The 25,041-nt window shown below is 48.6% G+C and overlaps 1 protein-coding gene across 1 annotated transcript in view; it reads left to right on the plus strand.

Moving 5' to 3' along the window:
- VPS53 (VPS53 subunit of GARP complex) overlaps nucleotides 1-23,173 on the plus strand; it is a 147,577-nt gene extending 124,404 nt beyond the window's left edge. The window contains exons 19-22 of the mRNA XM_047758333.1: nucleotides 1,541-1,610; nucleotides 17,287-17,424; nucleotides 19,106-19,210; nucleotides 19,658-23,173. Coding sequence (XP_047614289.1) covers nucleotides 1,541-1,610; nucleotides 17,287-17,424; nucleotides 19,106-19,210; nucleotides 19,658-19,828 — 484 coding nt within the window. The 3' untranslated portion in view covers nucleotides 19,829-23,173. The remainder of the gene's footprint in view (nucleotides 1-1,540; nucleotides 1,611-17,286; nucleotides 17,425-19,105; nucleotides 19,211-19,657) is intronic.
- Nucleotides 23,174-25,041: the final 1,868 nt, after the last annotated feature.

Below are 25,041 nucleotides of genomic sequence, written 5' to 3' on the forward strand. Positions count from 1 at the left end.
TTGGAATTCCCATCGTGGCTCAGTGGAAATGAATCTGACTAGCATCCCTGGCCTCACTCAGTAGGTTAAGGATCCAGCATTGCCGTAAGCTGTGGTGTGGGTCACAAGCATGGCTTGGATCCCACGTTGCTGTGGCTGTGCTGTAAGGCAGCAGCTAGCTACAGCTCCGATTTGACCCCTAGCCTAGGAACCTCCGTATGCCATGGGTGTGACCCTAAATAGATCAGTCAGTCAATCAATCAATCAATAATAAATGCAATGGTTTGCATCTACTAGTCCCAAACTCTCAGTCCACCCCACTCCCTCCCCCTCCCCCTTGGCAACCACAAGTCTGTTCTGTTCTGTAGATAGGTTCATTTGTGCCATATTTTAGATTCCACGTATAGGTCATACCATATGGTATTTGTCTTTCTGTCTTTCTCCACTTAGTATAAAAATCTTTAGTTGCATCCATGTTGATGCAGATGGCATTATTTCATTCTTTTTTATGACTGAGTAGTATTCCATTGTGTATATATACCTTCTTAATCCATTCGTCTGTCAGTGGACATTTAGGTTGTTTCCTTGTCTTGGCTGTTGTGAATAGTGCTGCAGTGAACATATGGGTGCATGTATCTTTTTAAATTGTAGTTTTGTCTGGATGTATGTCCAGGAGTGGGATTGCTGGGTCATGCAGTAGTTCTAGTTTTGTTTTTTTGAGGAACCTCCATACTGTTTTCCATAGTGGTTGTACCAATTTACATTCCCACCAACAGTGTAGGAGGGTTCCCTTTTCTCCACACCCTCTCCAGCATTTGTTATTGTAGACTATTAATGATGGCCATTCTGACTGGTGTGAGGAAGTTGGGGAATTTTTGTTTCATGTAACCGAAGACCAGAGATAGGATAGACCCAAAGATGATTGAGTCATTAGTTCAGTAATATCGTTACCATGCTCTCCTTGGGCCTGGCTTCATCCTTAGAGGAGTGGTAAAACAGCAGCTCTAGATGTTACAGCCAAGCACAAGAAGAAAAAGAAGGAGAAGAGGGGAGGAAGGAGAAGAAGAAGAAGAAGAGTCCTGCCCAGCCGAGCAATGAAGTCCTTCCCTCCTGCTGGCTTAGATCACGTCCCCCACATCAGTGCCACCAACCACCACCAAGGGAACCCCGTGCATTGACTGGCTGAGACTAATTAGAATTCACCTCTGTAGTTTAGAAGGGGTCAACTTTTCCTTAGCATCCCAAGGCCAGATTACTTACCTAAATAAAACCAGGGTGTTGGTTAGAAAGAAAAAGAGTGGATGCTAATTGGCACAGTAGTATCTATTTCAAGTCTCACTTTTTTTGTAGAAGGAAGTGGGGCCTTAAAAAAAAAAGTTTCTGCAGGATTTCCCTGGAGGCTTAGTGGGTTAAGGACCTGGGGTTGTCACTGCTGTGGCTCAGGTTTGATCCCTGGCCTGGGGACGTTCACATACCGCAGGTATATCCAAAAAAAAAAGGTTCTGCAGTTCTTCACCAAAGAGAAAACAAGCCTAATTTGTCACTTCTTTTTTACCCACAGCTCCTTCATTCCCAAGTTCATCACACACCTCTTCAAGTGCAAGCCAATTAGCATGGTGGGCGCAGAACAGGTAAGATGAAACTGGTAAAGGGCTTTTCCTTATGGCTTTTGTCATAGATCAAACCACATATCTTTCTAGCACAGAGCTACTGTGGAGAAATAAAATCACTGATTTCCCCTGTTCGAGGACAGAGTGATGACCTGGCAGCTTAATTCCCTCATCCACTTATTTAAAATACTTCTTCGTTGAGCACCTTCCAAGTGCCCAGGCATTGTTCTTGGTGTAGGGTGTACCACAGGGAACACGACTCAAAAGACTTCTCCTTCATGATGCTCCCATTCTAGTTAAGAAGAGACAGATAATATCCAAGTTAACAAAGAAATTCAAAGGTAGGAGTTCCGTCATGGCTCAGGGGTTAACAAACCCGACTAGAATCCATGAGGATATAGGTTCGATCCCCGGCCTTGCCCAGTGGGTTAAGGATCTCGAGTCACTGTGAACTGTGGTGTAGGTCGCAGACATGGCTCGGATCTGGCGGGCATTGCCGTTGCTGTGGTGTAGGCCAGCGGCTACAGCTCCAATTCAATCCCTAGCCTGGGAACCTCCATATGCCATGGGTGCAGCCCTAAATAGACCAAAAAAAAAAAAGAAAAAAAGAAGAAGAAAGAAAGAAATTAGAAGGTTAAAAAAAAAAAATTAGAAGGTAAATTTAACTTATATATGCTACAGGGTATAAAACTAAGTTATATGAAGGAGTATCTTAGGAGCATGAGGGAGTAATGGTTTTAGGTTGGATGGTCAGGGAAGCAGCTCTGAGAGCAGAGGCTTGTGTCCAGGCAGAGGGAACAGCAAAGGCCCTGATTACGTTGGGCCCGTAGTGGCTGGACCAAAGACCACTTAAGAGCAGCAAGCAAAGAAAGACTTGTTTTCAGGGGCCTGAGAAAGTCTCTTCCGCCTCGTCCGGGAAGCCTCCCTGGATCAGCCCCACTCTGCTCTCTTGAATTCTGTGCTTCAAGGCCTCTCTTCCTAGATGGTGTCACCCTGTCACTGAGGAGGTGGGTTCTCTGCTCCAGCCACATCGCCTCTTCGCTGCTACCACCAGTTCACAGTCTGAAATTTGAACAGCTTGAGTTTGAAGAATAGTTTAAACTGCTTTTGTAAAAACAAACAATATTAAGCCCCTAAATCTTTTAAAAAAAAAAAAAAGAAAGAAAGAAAGAAAGAAAAAGAATAACCTGCTTAGATGCAGACTGTTCAGGTACTGACCGTAAATGGTGCGCGTATATTCACGAAAACGAATCCTCTCTAGGCCTCCCCTCAGCAGTACTTCACCTACTGCATTTGCTTTCTGTATTTGAAAGAACAACCTTTTTAAAGTAAGAACTACCTTTTTAAGCAAGAAGAATCTATAAGCCAAGACGTTTCCGTACATCCTGCTTTTTCACCAAATCGTCAACTTGGCGGAGGCGCCGCACTCCCCCAGCTCCCCGACTTGCCCTCCCGCCGGCCCCTCGGCCAGGAGTCAGGCCACAGGAAGCTGGCGAGTCAGCACGTGTCCCGGTGCATCCTGGGTCCCTCAGGAAGCATCGGAGCCGGAGATGTAGTGCCTGTGACCGGCAGGACTCTCCTGGATCTGAAGCGTGCTGGGTGTCGTGTGCTCTGTCTGTGAGTGAGTGGCCTGCCTGGGCTGGGAAAGGACCGTTGGCGTGAGCCTTACGGCACGGGCTCCAGGGTCACCGAGGTCTGAGGCTGAACCCTGTCTCTGCACCACAGCAGCTGTTTGTCCTCAGACGCGTTCCTTCCCCTCCCAGCATCCATGAAACGGGGATAAGCACAGCGCCGCCTCGCAGGGTGGTTGCGAGCATCAAACAGGATAATACATTGAAGTGCTTGACCCAGCGTCAGGCACCTCAGCAGATGCCAGCTCTTACTAGTCTGTCCCTGCCATCAACACCTGCCTCCCCACGCAGAAACATCTAGTCGGTGCTCGCCGCAGGCCACCCGGCTGACCAGCCTCCCGGAGTCAGGAATATTGTCTCGGTGCCCTTCCTGGGAGGCTGCGTGGGTTCCGACACGGTGGGGTTTCAGGTTTGGAAATTCTGGCCTCTCACATGTCAGAAGCACAGAGCCGATTCTCCCCGTGGGAAGCAGCAGAGCAGCGCCCCAGCCTGTCTCCCGTTTCATTGGCACATGCGGACCAGGAACCCACTCTGTTCACCTCGCCGAGTGTGTGACGAGGGAATGGGGTGGGATTGCTCTCTGTGCGTCTGAGAGACGCTTGGGAGTCTCGGTTACTAGATTTCTGTCCCTAGACTTGATGAAGCCACTGGAACACAAAGTTGACTCCTTGGGAACATGTTTCCATGAGCTTGCAGCTCTGCCCAGGCCTTGCTCGCTGGTTTAGTGTCCGGTAGCCATGATATTTTCATATTGTCACATGAATCGTGTGTCATATCTATTTTCTCTTCTTCAAAAGAATGTTAAAATAATCAGCTCAGACGCCAAAGCCTACATCTTCAGAATCAGTTTGGCCAGTATTTACTTCTGCTTTGAGACATGGATGAGAAAACCACCTGTGAACCTGGAGTTTCACTTTATCAGACCCCAGACAAATATGAGTGGGTGACAGGGAGCGCAGCCCTCAACAGGCCCAGCCTGGGGGCGGCCGTGAATGGAACTCAGGGCAGGGCAGCCCTGGGAGGAGTTCCACAGCAAGTTCAGGTTTAGCTGGGTCCATGCTTGCCCCAGGTCCCCGGGCTTAGAAACCTGAGCAGTCATGGAGCTGGAGACGTGATCACTCAGGCAGCAAAACCAAAGCAATAGAGAAGTTCATGGATTAAAACAGACTCGGCCACACTCCTTGTAGGGGCTGTAACCTGAGCTTTCACAAAAGCTTTGAAAGGCAAAGCTAAGATGGAGACCTGATCTCAGAGGCCTCTCTTTGGTCACAAAGGAACTAGAGCCGAGGTTTAGATTATACTTTAATACTTGTGCTGAGAATAGGAAAGGAGACATTTGCCTGCGCTTGGTTCTCTTCCTGATCACTATATGAAGTGAATTCTTTCTCTTTGGGCCCCAGAGTCCGCTTGAGCTATCACAAGGGCGCGTGGAGCTGAACCATACCAGTATTTGTCATGCTTCTTGCTAGTTTATGATTTTCAGAGACTCTTGTGGGATTTGCAGGGTCATTAATTAGTCTTTTGGCCACAGTATCCATGACCGAGCTATGACCGAGCACACGGTAGAAATCAGTTAATTCGCACAAACTTACCAGCACACTATGGTGTCAGGAAAAGGACCCGAAAACTCCAAGTCCAGTCGCCACTTGGCTGTTGATGGTTCCTGTGATCCGAAGCAGTTGCTTCCCTGCTCTGGGCTCTGTTTATTTTTATTTTTGTCTTTTTGCTATTTCTTGGGCCGCTCCTACGGCATGTGGAGGTTCCCAGACTAGGGGTTGAATCGGAGCTGTAGCCACCAGCCTATGCCAGAGCCACAGCAACGCGGGATCCGAGCCGCGTCTGCAACCTACACCACAGCTCACGGCAACGCCGGACCCTTAACCCACTGAGCAAGGGCAGGGACCGAACCCTCAACCTCATGGTTCCTAGTCAGATTCGTTAACCCCTGCGCCACGACGGGAACTCCTATTTTTTAATTTTATATATTTGTTTGTTTGTCTGTTGGTTGGTTGTCTTTTTTTTTTGTCTTTTTGTCTTTTCTAGGGCCGCTCCCGCAGCATATGGAGGTTCCCAGGCTTGGGGTTTAATCGGAGCTATAGCGTCCAGCCTATGCCAGAGCCACAGCAACGCCAGATCCGAGCCACATCTGCAACCTACACCACAGCTCACGGCAATGCCGGATCCCCAACCCACTGAGCGAGGCCAGGGATCGAACCTGCATCCTCGTGGATGCTAGTCAGGTTCGTTAACCACTGAGCCATGACAGAAACTCCTGGGCTCTATTTAAATAAAGGGCCGTGAATCAGGCTCACACACCCATTCTAGATCTTTCACATGTGGATCTAAAATATTTTCAGCAGTGTATTTGATGTCCATGAAGTGATTTTCTTGTCCTTTATATTAGCTCTCTATATCACATTGGCTTTTTTTTATTGTTGTAAAACATACATAATATAAATGTACCCTTCCAGAGTTCCCTTCATGGCGCAGTGGTTAATGAATCCGACTAGGAACCATGAGGTTGCGGGTTCGATCCCTGGCCTTGCTCAGTGGGTTAGGATCCGGTGTTGCCATGAGCTGTGGTGTGGGTTGCAGACATGGCTCGGATCTGCTGTTGCTGTGGCTCTGGCGTAGGCTGGCAGCTACAGCTCCGATTAGACCCCTCTCCTGGGAACCTCCATATGCCACAGGAGCAGCCCTAGAAAAGACGTGAATGAATGAATGAATGAATGAACCCTCCGTCTATTAAGCACATTAACCTTGCTGTGCAGCGTCCACTTCTAGACCTTTTAGATCATCCCAAACCGAAACTCCATTCCCTTAAACCAGACCTCGCGTTCCCTCCCCCGCCAGCTCAGGCGCCCACCAGGCTGCTCGCCCTCACCATGGGTATGTCTGCTCCAGGGCCCTCCAGTAGGTGGAATCATACAGTCTCTGTCCTTTTGTGTGTGGCTCCTTTCCCTTAGTATGCTTTCTGGGTTTACTCATGTTGCAGCATGTTTCAGAATTTCCTTCTTTTTTAGAAATTCTGAAATCGTTAGGCTGAACGTAGTCCATTGTATGTATTACCACATTGGACCACATTGACTTTCAAATGCATGTAATTCAGAACTCTCTGGAAGAAATTTAAAGTGAATTTTCAATTTTTTTTTTTAAATCCCTAACACCGGGAGTTCCCGTCGTGGTGCAGTGATTAACGAATCCGGACTAGGAACTATGAGGTTGTGGGTTCGATCCCTGGTCTCGCTCAGTGGGTTAAGGATCTGGTGTTGCCGTGAGCTGTGGTGTAGGTCGCAGACGTGGCTCAGATCTGGCGTTGCTGTGGCTGTGGTGTAGGCCTGTGGCTACAGCTCTGATTAGACCCTTAGCCTGGGAACTTCTATATGCCGTGGGTGTGGCCCTAGAAAAGACCAAAAATAATAATAAGAATAACAATAATAATAATAATAATAAATCCCAAACACCAAGGAAAGGGAAAAAGAGAGGTTAAGTGTGTGTGTGTGGAAGTTGGAAAAATGAGAAAATAGAATGGTTATTCTTTTTTTTCAGTGGTCACACTCATGACGTATGGAAGTTCCCGGGCTAGGGATTGAACCTACACCCCACAGTGAACCGAGCTGCTGTAGTCAGATTCTTAACCCACTGCGCCACAGCAGGAACTCCGGGATGGTTATTCTTATGGCATACTTCATCTTCTAGATGTGGCAGGTGTTTCTAAGCACTCCTTTAAAAAAGAAAAAAAAGTGGACTGATAACATTCAATACACATAAAGGATAAAATTTTTAAAAAGAACAATAAAACTTTAGCAAATGAGGAAGAGAAGGAAATATGTTGAATCTGATAAAAAGGATATATACAAAAACTCCTGAGAAGGTCTAGATTACGTGGGTAAACTCACTTGTCAAAACTGTGCAGTTAAGAATTGCACATTTCAATGGGTGTAACCTGTTACCACCTCAGAAGAATTGAGTGAGGGATAGGGAGTGGTGACAGCAGGGTTTCTCGGTCTCTGCACTTTTGCTCTTTGGGGCTAGAGGCTCTATTGTGGGGGGACCATCCTGTGTATCACTCTATGTTTAGCAGCATCTCTTACCACTACCTACTAGTTGCCAGAAACCCCCTCCCAAAGCGGTTTTTTGGTTTTTTGCCTTTTTTTTTTTTTTTTTTTTTTTGGCTGCTCCTGCAGCATGCCGAAGTTTGGAGGCCAGGGATCAAACCCATGCCACAGCAGTGGCAACACCAAGTCCTTAACCACTAGGACACCAGGGAACTCTTCCCTCACAATTTGGACAACCATAGATGTTGCCAGATCTGGGCCAGGGGTGGGAAAATGAAGCAAATCAAGTTCCATTGGGAGTCACTGGATTAGCGGCATCGATGAAGTGAGATGAGAAGGGCAGAATGCTTGGTTGTTGCACTGAGTGTAAAAGTACTCGCTCTGCTATTCTGTTTACTTCATATATGTTTGAAATGCTCCAGAATAACAAGATTTTTTAAAAAAATAATAATAGTGGTCCACCCCTACGTATACCCACTCAAGGGTAATCCACAATAAAATTTGGGAATGAACCCAGAACTCCCATGCTTCGTGAAGTTAAACTAGCTTCCTTTTGGATTTTCTGATTATGCGCAGAGAAGCTAAACTGTCTCTTTTATTGTGTGCATTTACTTCTGCCCATGTGGTAGAACTTTTCACCTTTTCACAGCCCTTTTCTCTTTCTAAAGAGCATTTTTTTTTTTGCTTTTTAGGACGCACCTGCGGCATATGGAAGTTCCCAGGCTAGGGGTTGAATTGGAGCTGTAACTGCCAGCCTATCCCATAGCCTATCCTATAGCCACGGCAACACCGGATCTTTAACCCACTGAGCAAGGCGAGGGATTGAACCTGCATCCTCATGGATCCTAGTCGGGTTTGTTAACCACTGAGCCACAGAGGGAACTCCTAAAGAGTGTTTTAAATCTCTTAACTACCTACCCAGCTGCTCACTTTTCTCTGTCTCCCTGAGCATTGCCCATCTTGATTTTTGATGAGGCCTTACATCCCAGCAAGAGCTTGAAGCCTCTTCTATCACCCAGTCAAGAGGGCCTCCCCTTGTGCCAGACAGAGCAGACACAGGCACAGCCCCACTCCACAGGGGCTTGTATCTGTCAGCAGGGTCATCAAGGCCCTGGAGATGGGAGGACTGAGCAGACTTTTAAGAGAAATGAATCAGTTAACAGAAAAAAAATTGCCACAAACATCATACTAAATGGTCAAATGCAGAACTAATTTCTCTCAACATTAAGAGTTAAGACAAGGATGACTGCTGTCACCATTTCTGTCCCACATTGCCCTTGAAGTCCTAGGCAGAACAATAAGGCAAAAAAATAAAATAATTTTTTTTAAAAATAAAAGTTATACAGATTAGAACAGAAGAAACAACTGTCATTTTTCACATTTCACAGAGAATATGACTGAATGACAGTATCCATAAGAATCTACAAACTTTTAGAATATAAATTTAGTAGGGGTACAGGATATGGGGTCATTATTTACCTTTTTTTTTTCCTCTTTTTGTCTTTCTGTCTTTTCTAGGGCCATACCCGCAGCATATGGAGGTTCCCAGGCTAGGGGTCTAATCGGAGCTGTTGCCACCAGCCTACACCACAGCCAGAGCACCACGCGATCTGAGCCTCATCTGCAACCTACACCACAGCTCACGGCAACGCCGGATCCTTATCCCACTGAGCAAGGCCAGGGATCAAACCTGCAACTTCATGGTTCCTAGTCAGATTTGTTAGCCGCTGAGCCACAACAGGAACTCCTGTTTACATTATTTTTAGTATGTGTATATACCAGCAACAAGCAATTTAAAATGAAAATTAATTTTTAAAATGAGATACTAAATAACTAGGAATATGCATTAAAAAATGCGGTAGTCTTCTACCCGGAAAATGATACGACGTTAAGGGCTATTGAAGACACTGAAGATAGCCCATGTCCGTACATTAAAGGACTCAATATTTTTAAAATGTCAGTTCTTCCAAAATAAGCTGTAGATACAATAAAATCTCAGCAGGGGTAGGGTGGGTGTGAGTATAGATGTAAATTGATAAGCCGATTCTAAAAGTTGGATGGGACTGGGGGGTAGTTCCTGTTGTGGCTCAACGGTAACAAACCCAACCAGTATCCATGAGGATTCGGGTTCAATCCCTGGCCTCACTCAGTGAGTTAAAGAATCCAGCATGGAGTTCCCGTCGTGGCGCAGTGGTTAACGAATCTGACTAGGAACCATGAGGTTGCGGGTATGGTCCCTGCCCTTGCTCAGTGGGTTAACGATCCAGCGTTGCCGTGAGCTGTGGTGTAGGTCGCAGATGCGGCTCGGATCCCGCGTTGCTGTGGCTCTGGTGTAGGCCGGTGGCTACAGCTCCGATTCAACCCCTAGCCTGGGAACCTCCATATGCTGCGGGAGCGGCCCAAGAAATAGCAACAACAACAACAACAAAAAAGACAAAAAAAAAAAAAGAATCCAGCATGGCCGTGAGCTGTGGTGTAGGTTGCAGATGAGGCTCGGATAGCGTGTTGCTCTGGCTGTGGTGTAGGCTGGTAGCTATAGCTCCAATTCAACCTGTAGCTTGGGAATATGCCTCAAGGGCAGCCCTAAAAACCAAAACAAAAAAAAAAAAGTTGGATGGGAGAGTTCCCGGGTGAGCTGGTTTTTGAGGATGTGGCGTTGTCGCTACTGGGACTCGGTTTACTGCTGTGGCTCAGGTTTGATCCCTGGCCTGGGAACTTCTGCGTGCTGTGGGCACGACCTAAATAAATAAATACAAGTAAATAAAAGTAGGATGGAAATGCAGAAGAGCAAGAACAGTGAAAATAACTAAAGAAATAGAACAGAGTTGGAGGATTTGAACCTCGCGAGATCAAGGCTTATTTTCATCCTAAGGTAGTTAAGCACTCAGGGACAGAGAGGCCAACAAAACAAAGTCAAGTTTAGAAATAGACCCACACATACATAGACACTTGATTTATAGCAAAAGTGGCCCTGTGATTCAGTCGGAAAGTGAAGATCTTCTCAATCAACAGTACTAGGTAATCAAATATCCACACGGGAGAAAAATTCATCCTGACCTTAACCGCACACCATGTACAGAACCACACACCTCAGTTCCAGCAAGGGTGTGGAGAAGGTAGAAGAAGCTCACACATTGCTGGTGCAAATGTACAATACCGCAGCCATTTCGGGAAACGGTTTGGCATTTTCTCAAGACGTTAAGCACAGCGTTACCATATAACCCAGCTATCCCACTCGTAGATGTAAACCCAAAAGAATTGGGAGCGTGTGTCCACACAAACACTGTACACAGATACTCAAAGCAGCGTTGTTCTTAACAGCCAAAGAGTAGAAACAACCCAGATGCTCAGCATTTGATGAAGGGCTAAACACAGTGTGGCATAATCTTACAAGGGAATGTTATTCAGCTGTACATGGGAATGAGGTAGCTACTCATGCTGCACCGTGGATGAACCTTGAAAACATTATGCCAAGTGAAAGAATCCATAGACAAAAGGTCACATCATGTATGAATCTCTTTATATGAAATATCCAGACCAGGCAGAGCCACAAGACAGAAAGTAAGACTAATGGTGGGCAAGGGCTAGGGGAGGGGGAGGAAAGAGATGTGCTGGCTCAAGGGCATGGAATTTATGTGTGGGGTGATGCGATGTCTGCCACTGAACAGTACGCTCCTAAAAGGGTGAATGTTATATGAAATATATCTCAGTTTCATAAAAATCAATTCAGGTGGCTTATAGCTCTGAAAGTGAAAGATAAGACAGCAAAAGTTCTGGAGGGTAGGAAGAGAAGAGTTTTATGACCTTGGGTTAGGCAGAGAGTCCTTAACATAAAAGTACTAAAGCCAAACAGACGCCTGCCCCACGATCTGACCGTTAGTCACAGATGCCACCCCGGAGAAGTGAGAGTGTGGGTGCGCCAACAGCGTGTGCAAGGATGTTCGTAGCAAGTTAATGAGTAGTCAACCCGTCCAGAGTGATAGCAGGCAGAGGGGTCACCTCTGTTGGGAAGGAAGGGAGAGCATTAACTGGAGGAGAACCTGGGGGAGCCTTCTGGGATGTGAGAAATGTCCTATGTCTTTTTGGTTTTATTTTTTTAATTTATTAGTTTTTTAATCGAAGTATAGCCATTGGTTTACAGTGTTGTATTTCTGGTGTGCAGCAAAGCGATCCAGTTTTATATACATATGTATATATGTTCTTTTTCACATTTTCCATTATAGGTTCTTATAAGATATTGAATATAGTTCCCTGTGCTCTACAGAAGGACCTCGTTGTTTGTAAATAGTAGTTGGTATCTGCTAATCCCAACCTCCTAATTTATCCTTCCCCACCCTCTTCCCCTTTGGTAACCCTAAGTTTGTTTTCTATGTCTGGGAGTCTGTTTCTGTTTTGTAAATACGTTCATTTGCGTCATATTTTAGATTCCACATCTAAGTGATATCATATGGTATTTGTCTTGGACTTACTTAGTATGATAATCTCTAGGTCCATCCATGTTGCTGCAAATGGCATTATTTCATTCTTTTTATGGCTGAGTAGAATTCCATTGTATGTGTATGTACCACGTCTTCTTTGTCCATTCATCTGTCAGTGGAGAAATGTCCTGATTCTTCAGTTAGGCAGTAGGGTGTATACACATGTAAAAAGTTCATCAAGCTGTGTACTCAGTTTTGTGTACTTTGTTGTATGAAATTTATACCTAAGTTTTTAAAGAGGAAGGAAACTGGGCATGTCCTCACCTTGGTCCATCCATCCTCATATCTCGAACTGTCTCTTTCCTGCCACCTCATTGGAGAACTCTGCAGAATCTACAGGGTCCTTTACCTTCTAAGAGTGTGCCTTTATCTCGTCTACTCAGGGTTTCCATCCCTGTGGTTGTCATGCTGTCTCCTAAGAGTTGTAGGCGCTCTTTAAGAAGTACAGCCCTCGGGAAGCTCCCTTGTGGCACAGTGGGTCAAGGATCCCGCATTGTCACTGCAGTGGCTCAGATCACTGCTATGGAATGGGTTTGATCCCTCGCCTGGGAATGTCCACAGGTACAGCCAGAAAAGAAGAAAAAGAAGTAAAGACCTCAGAGCTTTCCACTGCTGAGTGATGACCTTTCCCAGGCATCGCATGCTGGCCAGCCTAGCACCCCAGGAGCCCATCAACAACACGAGCCACACCAACCCCAGAAATTGTCTCAGGCTGATCCAAATTTGGCTGATGGCCACCTCTTGCTCGATGCCTCATGCCTAAGGGAATGAACTTTTAGCCATTTTCAAAGATGAAACCCAGCAGATTTTCATGATAAATGGGGCCTTTCACCTTCGCATCCCACAGACAGCTGCTAAGCCTATCAGACTAGCTCTTGCCTTTTCCGACTGCATTACTTCTGGTAAAACCTGAAACCAGGGTTTCCATCTGCTCAGCTGTCTGATGAGGACAGAATTTTATTGTGACCGGCTGGGATTGAAAATGTCCTATCTCTCAAAATATGGGAGACATTAGAGAGTTGTGTCTGCTTCATTCAAAACTCTTCCTGTCACTTAAGACTGCAATTATTTACGCATATAATATATCTCTGGGAAGAAGAAAGTACAGAACAAATAGGAAGTAGCGCCATATGTTTTAAAATATAATCTTTTTTTCTTTCCTGCTAGCAAATAACGCTGGACATGACTTTGATTTTTTTTTTTTTTTAAACAGCCGCATTTGCGGCAAATGAATTTCCTGAGCTGGGGGTCAAATTGGAGCTATAGCTGCTGCCTTACACCACAGCCACAGCCACAGCAGATCCAAGCCGCATCTGTGACCTACACTGCAGCTCCCTGAACCGCTGGATCCTGAACCACTGAGCAAAGCCAGGGACCGAACCCTCGTCCTCATGGATACTAGTTGGGTTCTTAACCCACTGAGCCACAAGGGGAAGTCCAAATGGCTTTGATTTTGACGAGGCTCTGAAATTTTTGCTCCACGGAAGATTAAGTTGAATCCTCCCTAAGCCTCAAATAGCATACTGGGGGGAAGAGAAGAAAGAAAGAGTTCCAGTCAATCAAAGTATAGAAAATAATGTCAAGAGTATCAGGCAGCTGTCAGTCAGTGGGACAGAGAATTAAAAAAAAAAAAAAAAAAAGAAGTATCAGCTTCCCACTCGGCTTATTCAAATCTTAACATGTTCCCACATTTGTTCTAGATCTTTTCACTATAAAGCGAATCATTACAGTTATTGCTGAAGCCCCCAGTGAACCCTGCCCTGCCCTTCTCCTCCCTCTCTGTGATGGTGATTTTTACCATCCCCACATGTGTTTTGATGTTAAATGTGTATCTATTCACAAACGGTGGATAACTTTGTTTCGCACATTTTTAAACTTTTTTTCTCTTAGGACCGTACCGCAGCCTGTGGACGTTCCCAGGTTAGGGGTCTCATCAAAACTGCAGCGGCTGGCCTTTGCAGCAGCCACGGCAACGCGGGATCCGAGACACTTCTGCGACCTTCCCCTCAGCTCGGGGCAAACGCCAGATTCTTAACCCCCTCAGCGAGGCCAGGGTTCGAACCCAAAACCTAGTCAGATTTGTTTCCGCTGCGCCGTGATGGGAACTCCCTGCCTATTTTTAAACTTTGTATAAACGGTACTATACATATCATTTCCCCACTTGCTTTTTTTGCCCAACATAATGTTTTCTGCGATTCATCTATGTTGATATAGGATGTTTGAGGTCGCTCAGTGGGACTTCAGTATCATATTGCGCTGTGTGAAGAAACCACCAGTTGTTGTTTATCCAGTCTGCTGTGGATGGGCATTCAGGTTGTTTCCAGTTTTTTGCTTTTATAGCTAGTGGGTGTAGGAAACACTTTTTTCCATGGGCAAGAATTTCTCTAAAGGACACGAATGCTGTGGTACGGGGTCATGTACCTCTTCCAGTAAGGAAGTAGTGCTGACTTTCCCCCAAAGAGCCTTAACCCGTTTATGCTTTCGTCCTGAGTTTGAGTTTCATTGCGCCATAGGCATTCCAACACTTGGTATTTTCAGCTTTCTAACTTTTGCCTTTCTGATGAGCATGAAGTGGGACACAATTGTGGTTTTGATTGGCATTTACTGAAGAATTACTAATAAGCTTAAGTAACTTTTCGAGTGCGGTGAGCACTTGAGTTTCCACTTTTGTGAGCTGCCTCTTCAGATCTTTGCCCTAATGTTGTCGTAATTGTTGCTGGTCTCTTTTCTTACTGATTTTCAGGAATTATTATGTGTTCTGAATATTACCCCTTTGGCGGTATTGCAGCTGTCCTCTCCTGATTTATGGGTTTTTGGGGTTTTTTGGTTTGTTTGGGGTTTTTTTTTGTTTGTTTGTTTTTTACTTTATGTGTCTTTTTTTTTGTCTTTTTGTTGTTGTTGTTGTTGTTGTTGTTGTTGCTATTTCTTGGGCCGCTCCCGCGGCATATGGAGGTTCCCAGGCTAGGGGTTGAATCGGAGACGTAGCCACCGGCCTACGCCAGAGCCACAGCAACACGGGATCCGAGCACGGGATCCGAGCCGCGTCTGCAACCTACACCACAGCTCACGGCAACGCCGGATCGTCAACCCACTGAGCAAGGGCAGGGACCGAACCCGCAACCTCATGGTTCCTAGTCGGATTCGTTAACCACTGCGCCACGACAGGAACTCCTATGTGTCTTTTGATATACTTATTTTAAAGTGGATTTTTCCATCTTTCCTGTGTCTCACATTCTTCCCTTCAAAAGTTATCTGTTTTCTTAGTAAAGTTTCTCTTTTAATATCTAGGTTTTTCATCTGCATGGAAGTAAGCATCCTTTTTTTTTTTTTTTTGTGGAGAGGCGTGTGCTGGGTTTCTCCTGAAGATAAACACTGATCATTTCCGGTGGGCCTCTGGGAAGTGCTCTGATGCCATGCTCTTCGTGCGGGCCTCAGGCAGTGTATACTCATTTTGAGCTAGTTTTTTTTTTCTTCTTCTTCTTTTTGTCTTTTTGTCTTTTTTGTTGTTGTTGCTATTTCTTGGGCCACTCCCGCGGCATATGGAGGTTCCCAGGCTAGGGGTTGAATCGGAGCTGTAGCCACCGGCCTACGCCAGAGCCACAGCAACACGGGATCCGAGCCGTGTCTGCAACCTACACCACAGCTCACGGCAACGCCGGATCGTTAACCCACTGAGCAAGGGCAGGGACCGAACCCTCAACCTCATGGTTCCTAGTCGGATTCATTAACCACTGCGCCACGACGGGAACTCCTTTTTTGAGCTAGTTTTTGTGAAGGGCGTATGGTCTGAGTCTAGATTCCGCTTTATCTTGATTTTGATTTTTTTGCATATGGCTGTCCCATTGTTCCAGCACCCTTTGTCAGAAAGACTGTCTTTGCCCCATTGAAATGGTTCCTTTGTGAATCGTCAGCTGAGCACGTTTGTGTGGGCTTGTTTCTAGGTCCTCTGTCCTGCCCCATGGATCTATTTGTCTGCTCTTTGACCAACACTACCCTGCCTTGATGGCTGCAGCCTTATAATAAGTTCTGAAGTCGGGTAGTGTCAGCCCTCCAGCCCTGTTCTTCTCCTTCCATTCCGTGTTGGCTGTTCTGGATCTTCTTCCACCTCTCCATGTAAACTTAGAATCGGTTCATCAGTACCTCACCCTTTTCTGAGAGCAGTATTTCCCTCGAAGTTGATGCCACGTAAAACATGGCTATCTTCTCCAAATTTATACGCCATTGTCAAAATTATAATCACCACGCCCATGAAGTTAATAGTGTCTCTCATTAGCAGGTTTATCTTACCTTTCGTCCTGAATGCTCCTGTCCTTAGCAAAGTGCAGGGAGATGAGAGTGCACAGTGTCACAGGGCCTGAAGGGATCCCTTTCCGTCCCCACTTGAGATAATTATGAAAAGCTTTCTGAGAGGATCGGGCAGTGGCAGATAGAGCAAGCCTTGTCCTAAACATCACATTGAGTTGTGGTGCCGGTGGTGGGACTGTCACCCCACCGCTCCCTGGGTCTGGTTGGTGGGCGTGTGATTCCGTTCTACACCTCTCGGCAGGCCTGTGTGTGTGAGCCATTGCGCTGCCTGCAGTGGGCGGCCAGGCAGGAAAGTTGATCGCCTTCCAAGAATTGGCCTCCAGGAGAACGGGAAAAAGGCACACTGTTGCCAAGATACTGATATTTAAATTTGACTCACTCTCCTACATCCTCACCAGCATCCAGAGAAACCCACAATACAGCAATATGGAGTTACCATCTTTTGCCTGTTGAATAAGCAAAAATTTTATGACAGTTCTCAGTGCTGATGAGGATGCGGCCCTGCCAGCAGAGAGATGAACAGGTCCGTTCTACTTGGAAAGCTGTCCACGTATCAAGAACCTTACGATGAATAAGCAATAAGATCTTGCTCTGTAGCACAGGGAACTGTATCTAGTCATCTATGATGGAGCATGACAATGTGAGAAAAAAGAATGTGTACATATATGTGTGACTGGGTCACCATGCTGTACAGTAGAAAACTGACAGAACACTGTAAACCAGCTATAATGGAAAAAATAAAAATCATTACTAAAAAGAAAAGAACCTATGAATGTCCCTACTGTCCTTATGCTTTGATCTGTCCCCAAGACTGTCCCCTAGAGAAATGCCATTGATAGGCCTAGGATTAGGTTCATCACAGCATTCATTATTTATAATAATAAAAGTCTAGGAACAGTATAGGGGGTGGTTAAGTTACACGCACGCACCCACACCCCATGAAGTACTGTATAGCCGTTCAAACTCATGATTTTTTAAAAAGACTGCCACGTTGGGAAATTGAATTCAAAAACCCGCGTTGACGTGCGGCTTCTTACTGTATTTTTTCCCCCAGGGGATGGTAGTTATCATTCATGGTTCTCCTCTTATATGTGTTTATTTTCCACATTTCCTCCAACGAGAATGTATCACGTTGCAAGTCAGGAAACGGTGGTCCATCGGCGTGCGTGTGCTGGCTGCTGTGTCCGTAGAAGGGGGCTGGTACGATTCTGCTCTGTTCCCTCAGCTGCTGCTGGACACCCACTCCCTGAAGATGGTCCTGCTCGACCTGCCGTCCATCGGCTCGCAGGTGGTGCGGAAGGCCCCGGCCAGCTACACCAAGATTGTGGTGAAGGGCATGACCCGCGCCGAGATGATCCTCAAGGTGGGGCCCGCCTCTGCCGCTCACCTGCTGGCGTAGTCCGCCGAGTCCTAAGTACTGTTCTCGAAAGCACAGGTTAGGGCCCATCCCCGCCAGGCCCAAGAGATGGTCCACAGGCTTTGGCTGGAGTCAGCTTCGGTCTCCCCAGGTAGTGTTGAAAGTCGGTGGACCGTTCCTGGGGGGTCGGTGAGCCTCTCCGACAAATGAATTCTTCGTTGTGATGCGATTTTCGTGTAACAAGCTTCGGCCCAGATTGGAGGTTTGGGGGGGGGGCGGTCCTGTGAGTCTGGGTGTAAGTCCCCTTCGTAGCAGAAATTTCCTGCCCAGCTATCCGTTCCTTCCCTTCCACAGAAGCCTCTTTGGCTGGCACTTGACAAGAACTCCAAGCAGATGCTGCAGTAACTGAGTCTCATCAGCAGATGTGTTTGCTGAAGCCCCATTTAGCAAAGTCTAGGCAGGGTGATGCTGAGCATGTCTGAAGCCTTGAACACCCGCATCTGATTTCCACCTGGTCTTGTTGCGGGGAGAGGGGGCCTGCCGGGAAGAGGGGAGGAGGCTAGAGAACACCCGGGCCTGTCAGGGGACGCTCCTAGAGATCCAGCGCCTGCTGGCTCTTGAGGTCTGTCTCCAAACAGAATGACTCAAACAGTGAGTGGCAGGATGAAAAGCAGCAGCAGCAGCAGCAGCAGCAGCGCAGCGCCAGGCTCTAGACGTGGGTGGGACCAGGGGAGGGACCTGCCCACGCCTCAGGCTTAGGGCCTGAGCAAACTAGAAGCAGCCTGATCGTTTCTCTCCAACTGGTTTACTAACCAGAGGGGAGAATAGGCTTTGGAGAGAATTTTTGAGTCAGCTACTCCTTGCCACTCTGAGCTGCAGTCTCAGAAATTCAAAACGGAACCATTCTGCTGAAGGAAGAAAATCAAATGGCACAGTTCAAACCAAATGGAAATGAATGGGAGGGTCGTGGTGCCATTGCTTTCTTGCTGTTGGTGCATTAATTGGGTGTCATAAATGAAGTTTCAGATTTTAAGTCTTGAAAACAGTGAGGCTGTTCTCAGGTTTTTTGTTTTTGAGAAAATCCAATTAAGGAGTTCCCGCTGTGGTGCAAGGGGATTGGTGGAATCTTGGGAGCGCTAGGATGTGGGTTCGATCCCCAGCCCAGCACAGTCGTTTAAGGATTGCCATTAACAGTGGCTCCAATCTGATCCCTGGGAACTCCATATGCCACGGGGCAGCCAAAAAAGAAGAAAATACACTTAAATCAGTTCCTTTGGCTGCCCATCCCTCAGGAACAATCATACAGCAGGACAAAAGGAAAAGGTGTCAGGAAGCCATGACATGTCTCAAACTGGGAACCCTCCAATAATGTGTCCTGATACTTTAAAAAGTCACCTGGGAACTCACCTGGGCCTCTGAATTAGCATGTTCAGAGAAGAGACATAGGAATCTGCATATAAAGACCCGTGCAGGTGACCTTTATGATTTAGCAAATTTAGGAGGCATCGCTCTAACTGATCGTCAAGATGAAACAGGCCATCGGGACGTTTCTGGGTTTGGTGCTGTGGCTGCTGCTTAAGGAGACGGTGCAGAGTCCGTGTTGTGATGGGCTTGCCGTGAGGCCACGTGGTCCCGGCCTGCCGGTGAGCGTTCCCGACAGGCCCACTCTCTCCCTCTGCCTTGGTAGGTGGTGATGGCCCCTCACGAGCCGCTGGTGGTGTTTGTGGACAACTACATCAAGCTCCTGACGGACTGCAACACAGAGACCTTCCAGAAGATCCTGGACATGAAGGTTGGCGCACAGTTTTCTCACACTCAGCACTGGTTAACCAGCGCCGGGATGTGGGCCCTGGGCCTGGCCTGGGCCGTGAACGCAGTTCTCCTTTTGAGAGGGAGGAGGATCCCAGACATGTGATTGTCCCCGTTCTGATGGCCCCTCCGTGGCCGACAGAGCGAAGGGGAACCTCCCGCCGGCTGCTGCCCTCACCCCCTTCTTTCTCTCCTCTCCGACTTCCTCTCCATGCTCCTCTGCTTCTCTCCCAGCCTGCTCCCCAGGCTGGGAGCTCCCCTGAGGAAAGCGGTCCTCAGCCCCGGGCAGTGAGTCTGTCTGCAGAGCCTCCGTGATAGTTCGCTTGGCCCACCCTTGCCCCCGCCCCCCAAGCCTTGACCGTCACCCTTGCCCTCGCGCCCCCACCCCCACCAGGGCCAGCCTTGACTGTCACCCTCCTTTCGACCGCAGGGGCTGAAAAGGAGCGAGCAGAGCAGCACGCTGGAGCTCTTCCGCCAGCGGCTCCCCACGCCGCCGTCCGGGCCCGAGGGCTCCAGCTCTCTGGCCCTCCTGGCTCCGACTCCAGAACAGGAATCCTCTCGCATCCGCAAACTGGAGAAACTAATTAAAAAGCGACTGTAGGGGACCCAAGGGGCACTTTCCCCCTTGGCCGGTGACCCCCAGCACCCAGGTGCCCAGAAGCCCCCTCCCCTCCCGGGCTCCCCCGACTCGCAGATCATCAGCCTGGAAACTCCCTGGGACACGTGGGTCATTAATGTGTCCCCCCGCCCCGTGCTCTGTCTCAATTCCTGGCCTAACTGCAGAGCCCAGTCAGGGCCGGATAAGAAAAAGGCAATGGAGGCGGCCTCTGATTGCGGTCGCCGAGGCGGCAGTGGGTGAAAGGTCCCTGGGCGTCCCTCGCCATCCCCAGGCCACTCTGGACTGGTCCAGGTGTCATGGGCTCTGCAGCCTCGCCTCTCGGTCACACCCTCAGGCGTGTGGCTCTGTTCCCTTCCATGCCTCTGTCCCCAAAGCGTGGGAGGACCTCAACCCTCCTCTCCACCTGCTGTGATTTGAGGCCACCTCTGGGACCAGACTCCTAAGAGATGAACTCTGAGCTTGGCTCCAGGAGCCGAGTTATGAAGTGACAGGTGACAGCCGTGGGAAACGAGCCTTCCTTTGCCGAGACGGTGGAAGCAGGAGGCCTCTTGTGTGTGAATCCCAGGTTCCTGGTATGTGTGCTTCTGGTCCTTCTCCTGACTTGGCCGAGTTACCCTGTGTTCACCTCCGCTGCCCTCTGTACACAGAGGGCTCCCCCGAGACCGCCCGCCCAGGAGGATGGCACAGCTGTCCCCGCTGTGGGGCTCCTGCCAGGGCCGGGGCAGACCCCCTCCCACTCCGAGAGAGGGTTCTGTTTGGCCCACTCGCTGCGTGACATAAACACATTTTCTTTTTTCTTTTTCTTTTTTTCTTTACTCCCTCCCTGCTCCTGACTGGCTTCCAGGGAAGGGATGGCATCTGTGAAGGGAAACCAGGAAGCTTTCCCAGCAAACCCATCCGAGGCTTTCTCCTCAGATACAACTCTAGGAAAAAGCCAAGAGGCCTGACCCTCTAATCCCCTTACTGCCATCTTCAAATCCAGAGTACTTTCCAGAATCATCTGAAACAGCAAAGACGAGGCGCAGCCCCAGCCGACATGTTACTTTATCACTAATGAGAAAGAACCCGGGTCTGTGATGCCTGAGGATGAGAATACTGACTTCAAACACGTCCTCAGAGCCTGACCCAGCCCACACACACCCCGGCCCGTCTGCCGTGTCCTCTGCGGGCCCTTGGCCCGCACTGCTTTGCAGAAGAGAACTGTCCTTCAGAGCTGCCTCAGCCCCCTGTGTCCCAAGAACAGGCAGCGTGGTTGTCCTGGCTCACCTGGTTCACCGGAAACCAGGCCTCGGTTAACTGTGATCACGGCCTGCGGCGGCTGCTGTTGGTGTCGGCGTTTGTCCAGGGGCTCGGAACAGTTTGTGGGCCGGGTGGGGAGAGAGGTGAGGAGGTAGGCGTGCGCGAGCAGGTCTCAGGATCACATTAGGATGTGAGATGATAACTCTGGAAAGAGTTTTCAGGATGCACTTTCCTGGAAATCCATGAAACTTGTGACAGCCAGACAGCAGGGGGCCTTAAGGTTTGGAGATCTGACCAGGAGCATCGGTCGTCTCTCCCCTTCTTGTCTTCCCTGTGTCACCACCCAGCACCGTCCCCTTTCCTCCCCATCGGCCTCGTCGGCCCCAACTTGGAACCTGGGCCTGGTTTCTTTTATCAGCTTCCGGCCTGTGACTCTCACGGGTTGAGCATCTCAAACTCAAGAACACTGGGAAAAGTAGGTGGCGGAAGAAAGAGGTCTTGCCTTTAGCTGAGCCCTGTTAGGAAAAGATGCTAAAAAGAGGCAGGCAGGACGGGCAGGGAGGTGGGGGCAGCCCCGGGCAGCTTGCTGGATAAAGTGCCCTCCGCCCTGGTGAGCTTGTCCTGCCTGCGCGGGCTGAGGCCGTTCTTCTCCCGCCCTTGAAGGAGAAGGGGCGAGGGCCCAGCTCCAGACAGCTGCCTCTGCCGTCTGTCATCGACCTGGGGGCTGGAGAGGCCAGCGGGCTCCCACACCTGATTCCTGTCACTCTCCGTGTTTACAGGTCCGCACTTCTCTCTGCAGCTCGTTCACCAGGAGTCATTTTCTGGACGTCTCCATAATGGCATTGAGATGTCAAGCCACTGTCCCCCCCCCACCCCCACCCCCGTGGTGATCCCTGCCCAGGAAGTTGCTTTCTTGATTTATTACACTGTCAGTGATCTCCGAGGAGCCAACAGATGTCAGTAGGAGTTCTGTGCAGTGTCCTGTTGACGGGCTCTGAGCGCTGTGTTCGCGTCCTGAACAGACAGCGTGTGCTTCTCAGCTGGGGGTCTGCGTCAGATGCCTGGAGGTTGTGAGTCCCTCAGTCCGGGGTGGGGCCCACCTATAGATTTGCACGTGCCGTAGGTGATTCTCCTGTTGACTCCTTGTGAAGAGCTGTTGTAACAGAATTTGCTTTATGGAGGGGTTCCTGTAGCACATCTTCATAAATGGGTATTTTCTCCTGCCTCGGAGCAAGTGTAATAACTGTCCAGCTGAGCTCGTACCCAAGTGGGAAGGGTGTTTGGGCTGATTGCCAGCTGCTTTCTTTTTGAATCGTGTTGATGGCAGGGACCGTGGCGGACATTGTGCTGTCCCCATACTGACGAGGATTCTTGTTTCGATGACTGAGCCCGAAACAGAAGGTTTGTTTATTACTGTCGTTTTGCAGTAATACAGAGAAAAGAACACATTTATAAAAACGGTGGCTGACAACTCTGTTCTCAGCTGAATTAGATGTCCGACCAGTTTTGTGGCGCCCCCGCACCACTTTCTCTTTCCCCTTAAAAAAAGACTTTGAAGTCACCTTATGGGGTTAAAATAAATATTGGTAATTTATAATCAATAAAAATTTCCCTCCTGTCTTTACTATGGACAACTTCCTGAGAGCTGGCTGGAGGTGCCCAGGCTGGAGAATGTTTTGTTTGGATCCTAACGGTGACAAGGAAGCCACCCCGGACAAGGGGTCTTGACCTCTGAGTGCAGTTCTGGAATGAAAGCTGCTATGGCCATGCCTCCCTCTCTTGAAGAACAAAGCACCAGCACCAGCCTTGCCCACCACCCAGAAAAGCGTGCCCACTTTCTCTTGCCTAGGGCGGCTCTTTGGCACAGACCAAACAGGTCTGGAAGCAGACGTCCAAAGAGCAACATGACAGTGGCTGGGCAGGCAGGGCACAGGGGATGTGACACAGCCCATCCCGAATTGCCATTGGACAAGGAACTCTGGTCCCTTGTTTAAAGAACACTAGGGAAAATGCCAAATTTTCACAGAAATGTAATTCCTCTCCGTAGGACCAGAAATCTCCAAAATAACTCACTTGCTTGAGGGTAAATGCAGGTGTTTCACACTCCTTGTCTCCTCCGAGTCCGATCACAAAAAATAAAATCTGTAGAACTGCATTGGGCCCTTTAAACAGTGGCCCTGGAAACGTGGACACATGTAAGCTGGCATGCAGAAAGAGTACTTTTTTTTTTTTTACATATACAAAGGAATTTATTATAATAAATTGGCTCACACAGTTATAAAGTCTGAGAAGACCAGAGGTGATCAGCCCTCTCCAAGCTGGAGACCCAAGAATGTTCCAGTCTGAGCCCCAACACCTGAGAATCCAAGTCCTAGAAGAGGGGGAGTCGATGATGTAAGTCCCATTCTGCAGGCAGAAGACACACGTGCACGTAAATCAGTCTGGCACACGTTTCCCTGTGCGAACTGTCTTCCTCTGCCTGTTTCTATTCAGCTCCTCAACAGATTGGGTGATGCCTACCAAAACGGGCAGGGCCAGAGTTCCCGTCGTGGCGCAGCGGAAATGAATCCGACTAGGAACCAAAAGGTTGTGGGTTCGATCCCTGGCCTCGCTCAGTGGGTCAAGGATCCGGTGTTGCCATGGGCTGTGGTGTAGGTCGCAGACGCGGCTTGGATCTGGCTTTGCTGTGGCTGTGGTGTAGGCCGGCAGCTACAGTTCCCATTTGACCCCTAGCCTGGGAGCCTCCACATGCCACAAGTGCGGCTCCAGAAAGAGTACTGTTGGGTTACTTAGTAAAGTTTCCAGTCTCTTCTAGTATTTATCTAAATAGATAAGCCCCTTGGACCCTCAGGGTTCTGTGCCCTTGGGAGGTATCAATGTCCTTAAAAAAGGGATTGCTTTTGTGTGCAAATACCGTTTATTTTCCCCATCTGGAAGTGATTTCTTGATGCATATTGGGGCATAAAGTACTACAGTTAATTAAAGCATTACTGGAGGTCATTTGCTAGGATGTATTTCCTTGCTGTTGACAGAAAACAGAACGGGCCATAGGAAAGAATTGCCAGGCCCACCCGTGATCGGGCTTCCCGCTCAGCCTCCGCCCGTCTCCCAGGTGACAATGTCCCTGTTCCCCGACAGCCTCAGGAGGCAGCGCGAAAACAGAATAATACGCTGTTGCCCAGCAAGGCCCCAGCGTGTCCAGCCGGAGTGGGAGCCTGCTGTAAACATGTATAAAGCCTTCTGCTTCTGATCCGGAATGTTCCCTGTGCTTCGAATTTCCATCCCACTGACTTTCCCTTCTCCGCCTCGCTGTTCCATTCGCAGCCCGCGGCTGTGAGCCTCGGCCAGAGGCCTTCTGTCCTGTGCACATAAGCACATCCCGTCTCCCGAACAGCTGGGGTGGGGGGCGTTGTGCAGTGAACCTCTGGGGAAGTCTGATGTTCCCTCAGCCGTGGCAGCCCTTCCAGTAGGTTGTCTTCGAGATCATTCCCTAGTACTCATTCTTTATTTTCATCAGCTCCCGACTTTAAAAGGGTCACCAGAGATCAATCTGTTGAGAAAAGGAACATTTCCATAGAGCCCACCCAGAAGAGCACTGCCGGGTGGCTTACTGCCAGGTTCTCTCTCCCTTCTCACCTGCATTACCAGGTAAGCAATGGGACATGAGGAATGTGTCCATCTGAAACAAAAGCAGTTTTCAGTCTCTGTGGAAGGAGGGTAAAATGAACAGGGCAGTGGAGGTCACACAAGAGCCCGTTGTGTGCACCTGCTCTGTAAGCTGTGAGGCTGGGTGAAATGTGAGTCATTATCCCTCGAAAGACTGACCCACAAGTGGCTGACCTGACCGGATGGCAGGTGGCCACAGGGGTTGCTTTGGCCCTGGACTTACTCAAACAGGATGGCCAGGTGACCACACAGCCTGCCGCGGGTGCAGGCTGCGTCTGAGGCGAGCACCC

Source organism: Phacochoerus africanus, chromosome 14 (assembly GCF_016906955.1).
Source record: "Phacochoerus africanus isolate WHEZ1 chromosome 14, ROS_Pafr_v1, whole genome shotgun sequence".
Lineage (NCBI taxonomy): Eukaryota > Metazoa > Chordata > Mammalia > Artiodactyla > Suidae > Phacochoerus > Phacochoerus africanus.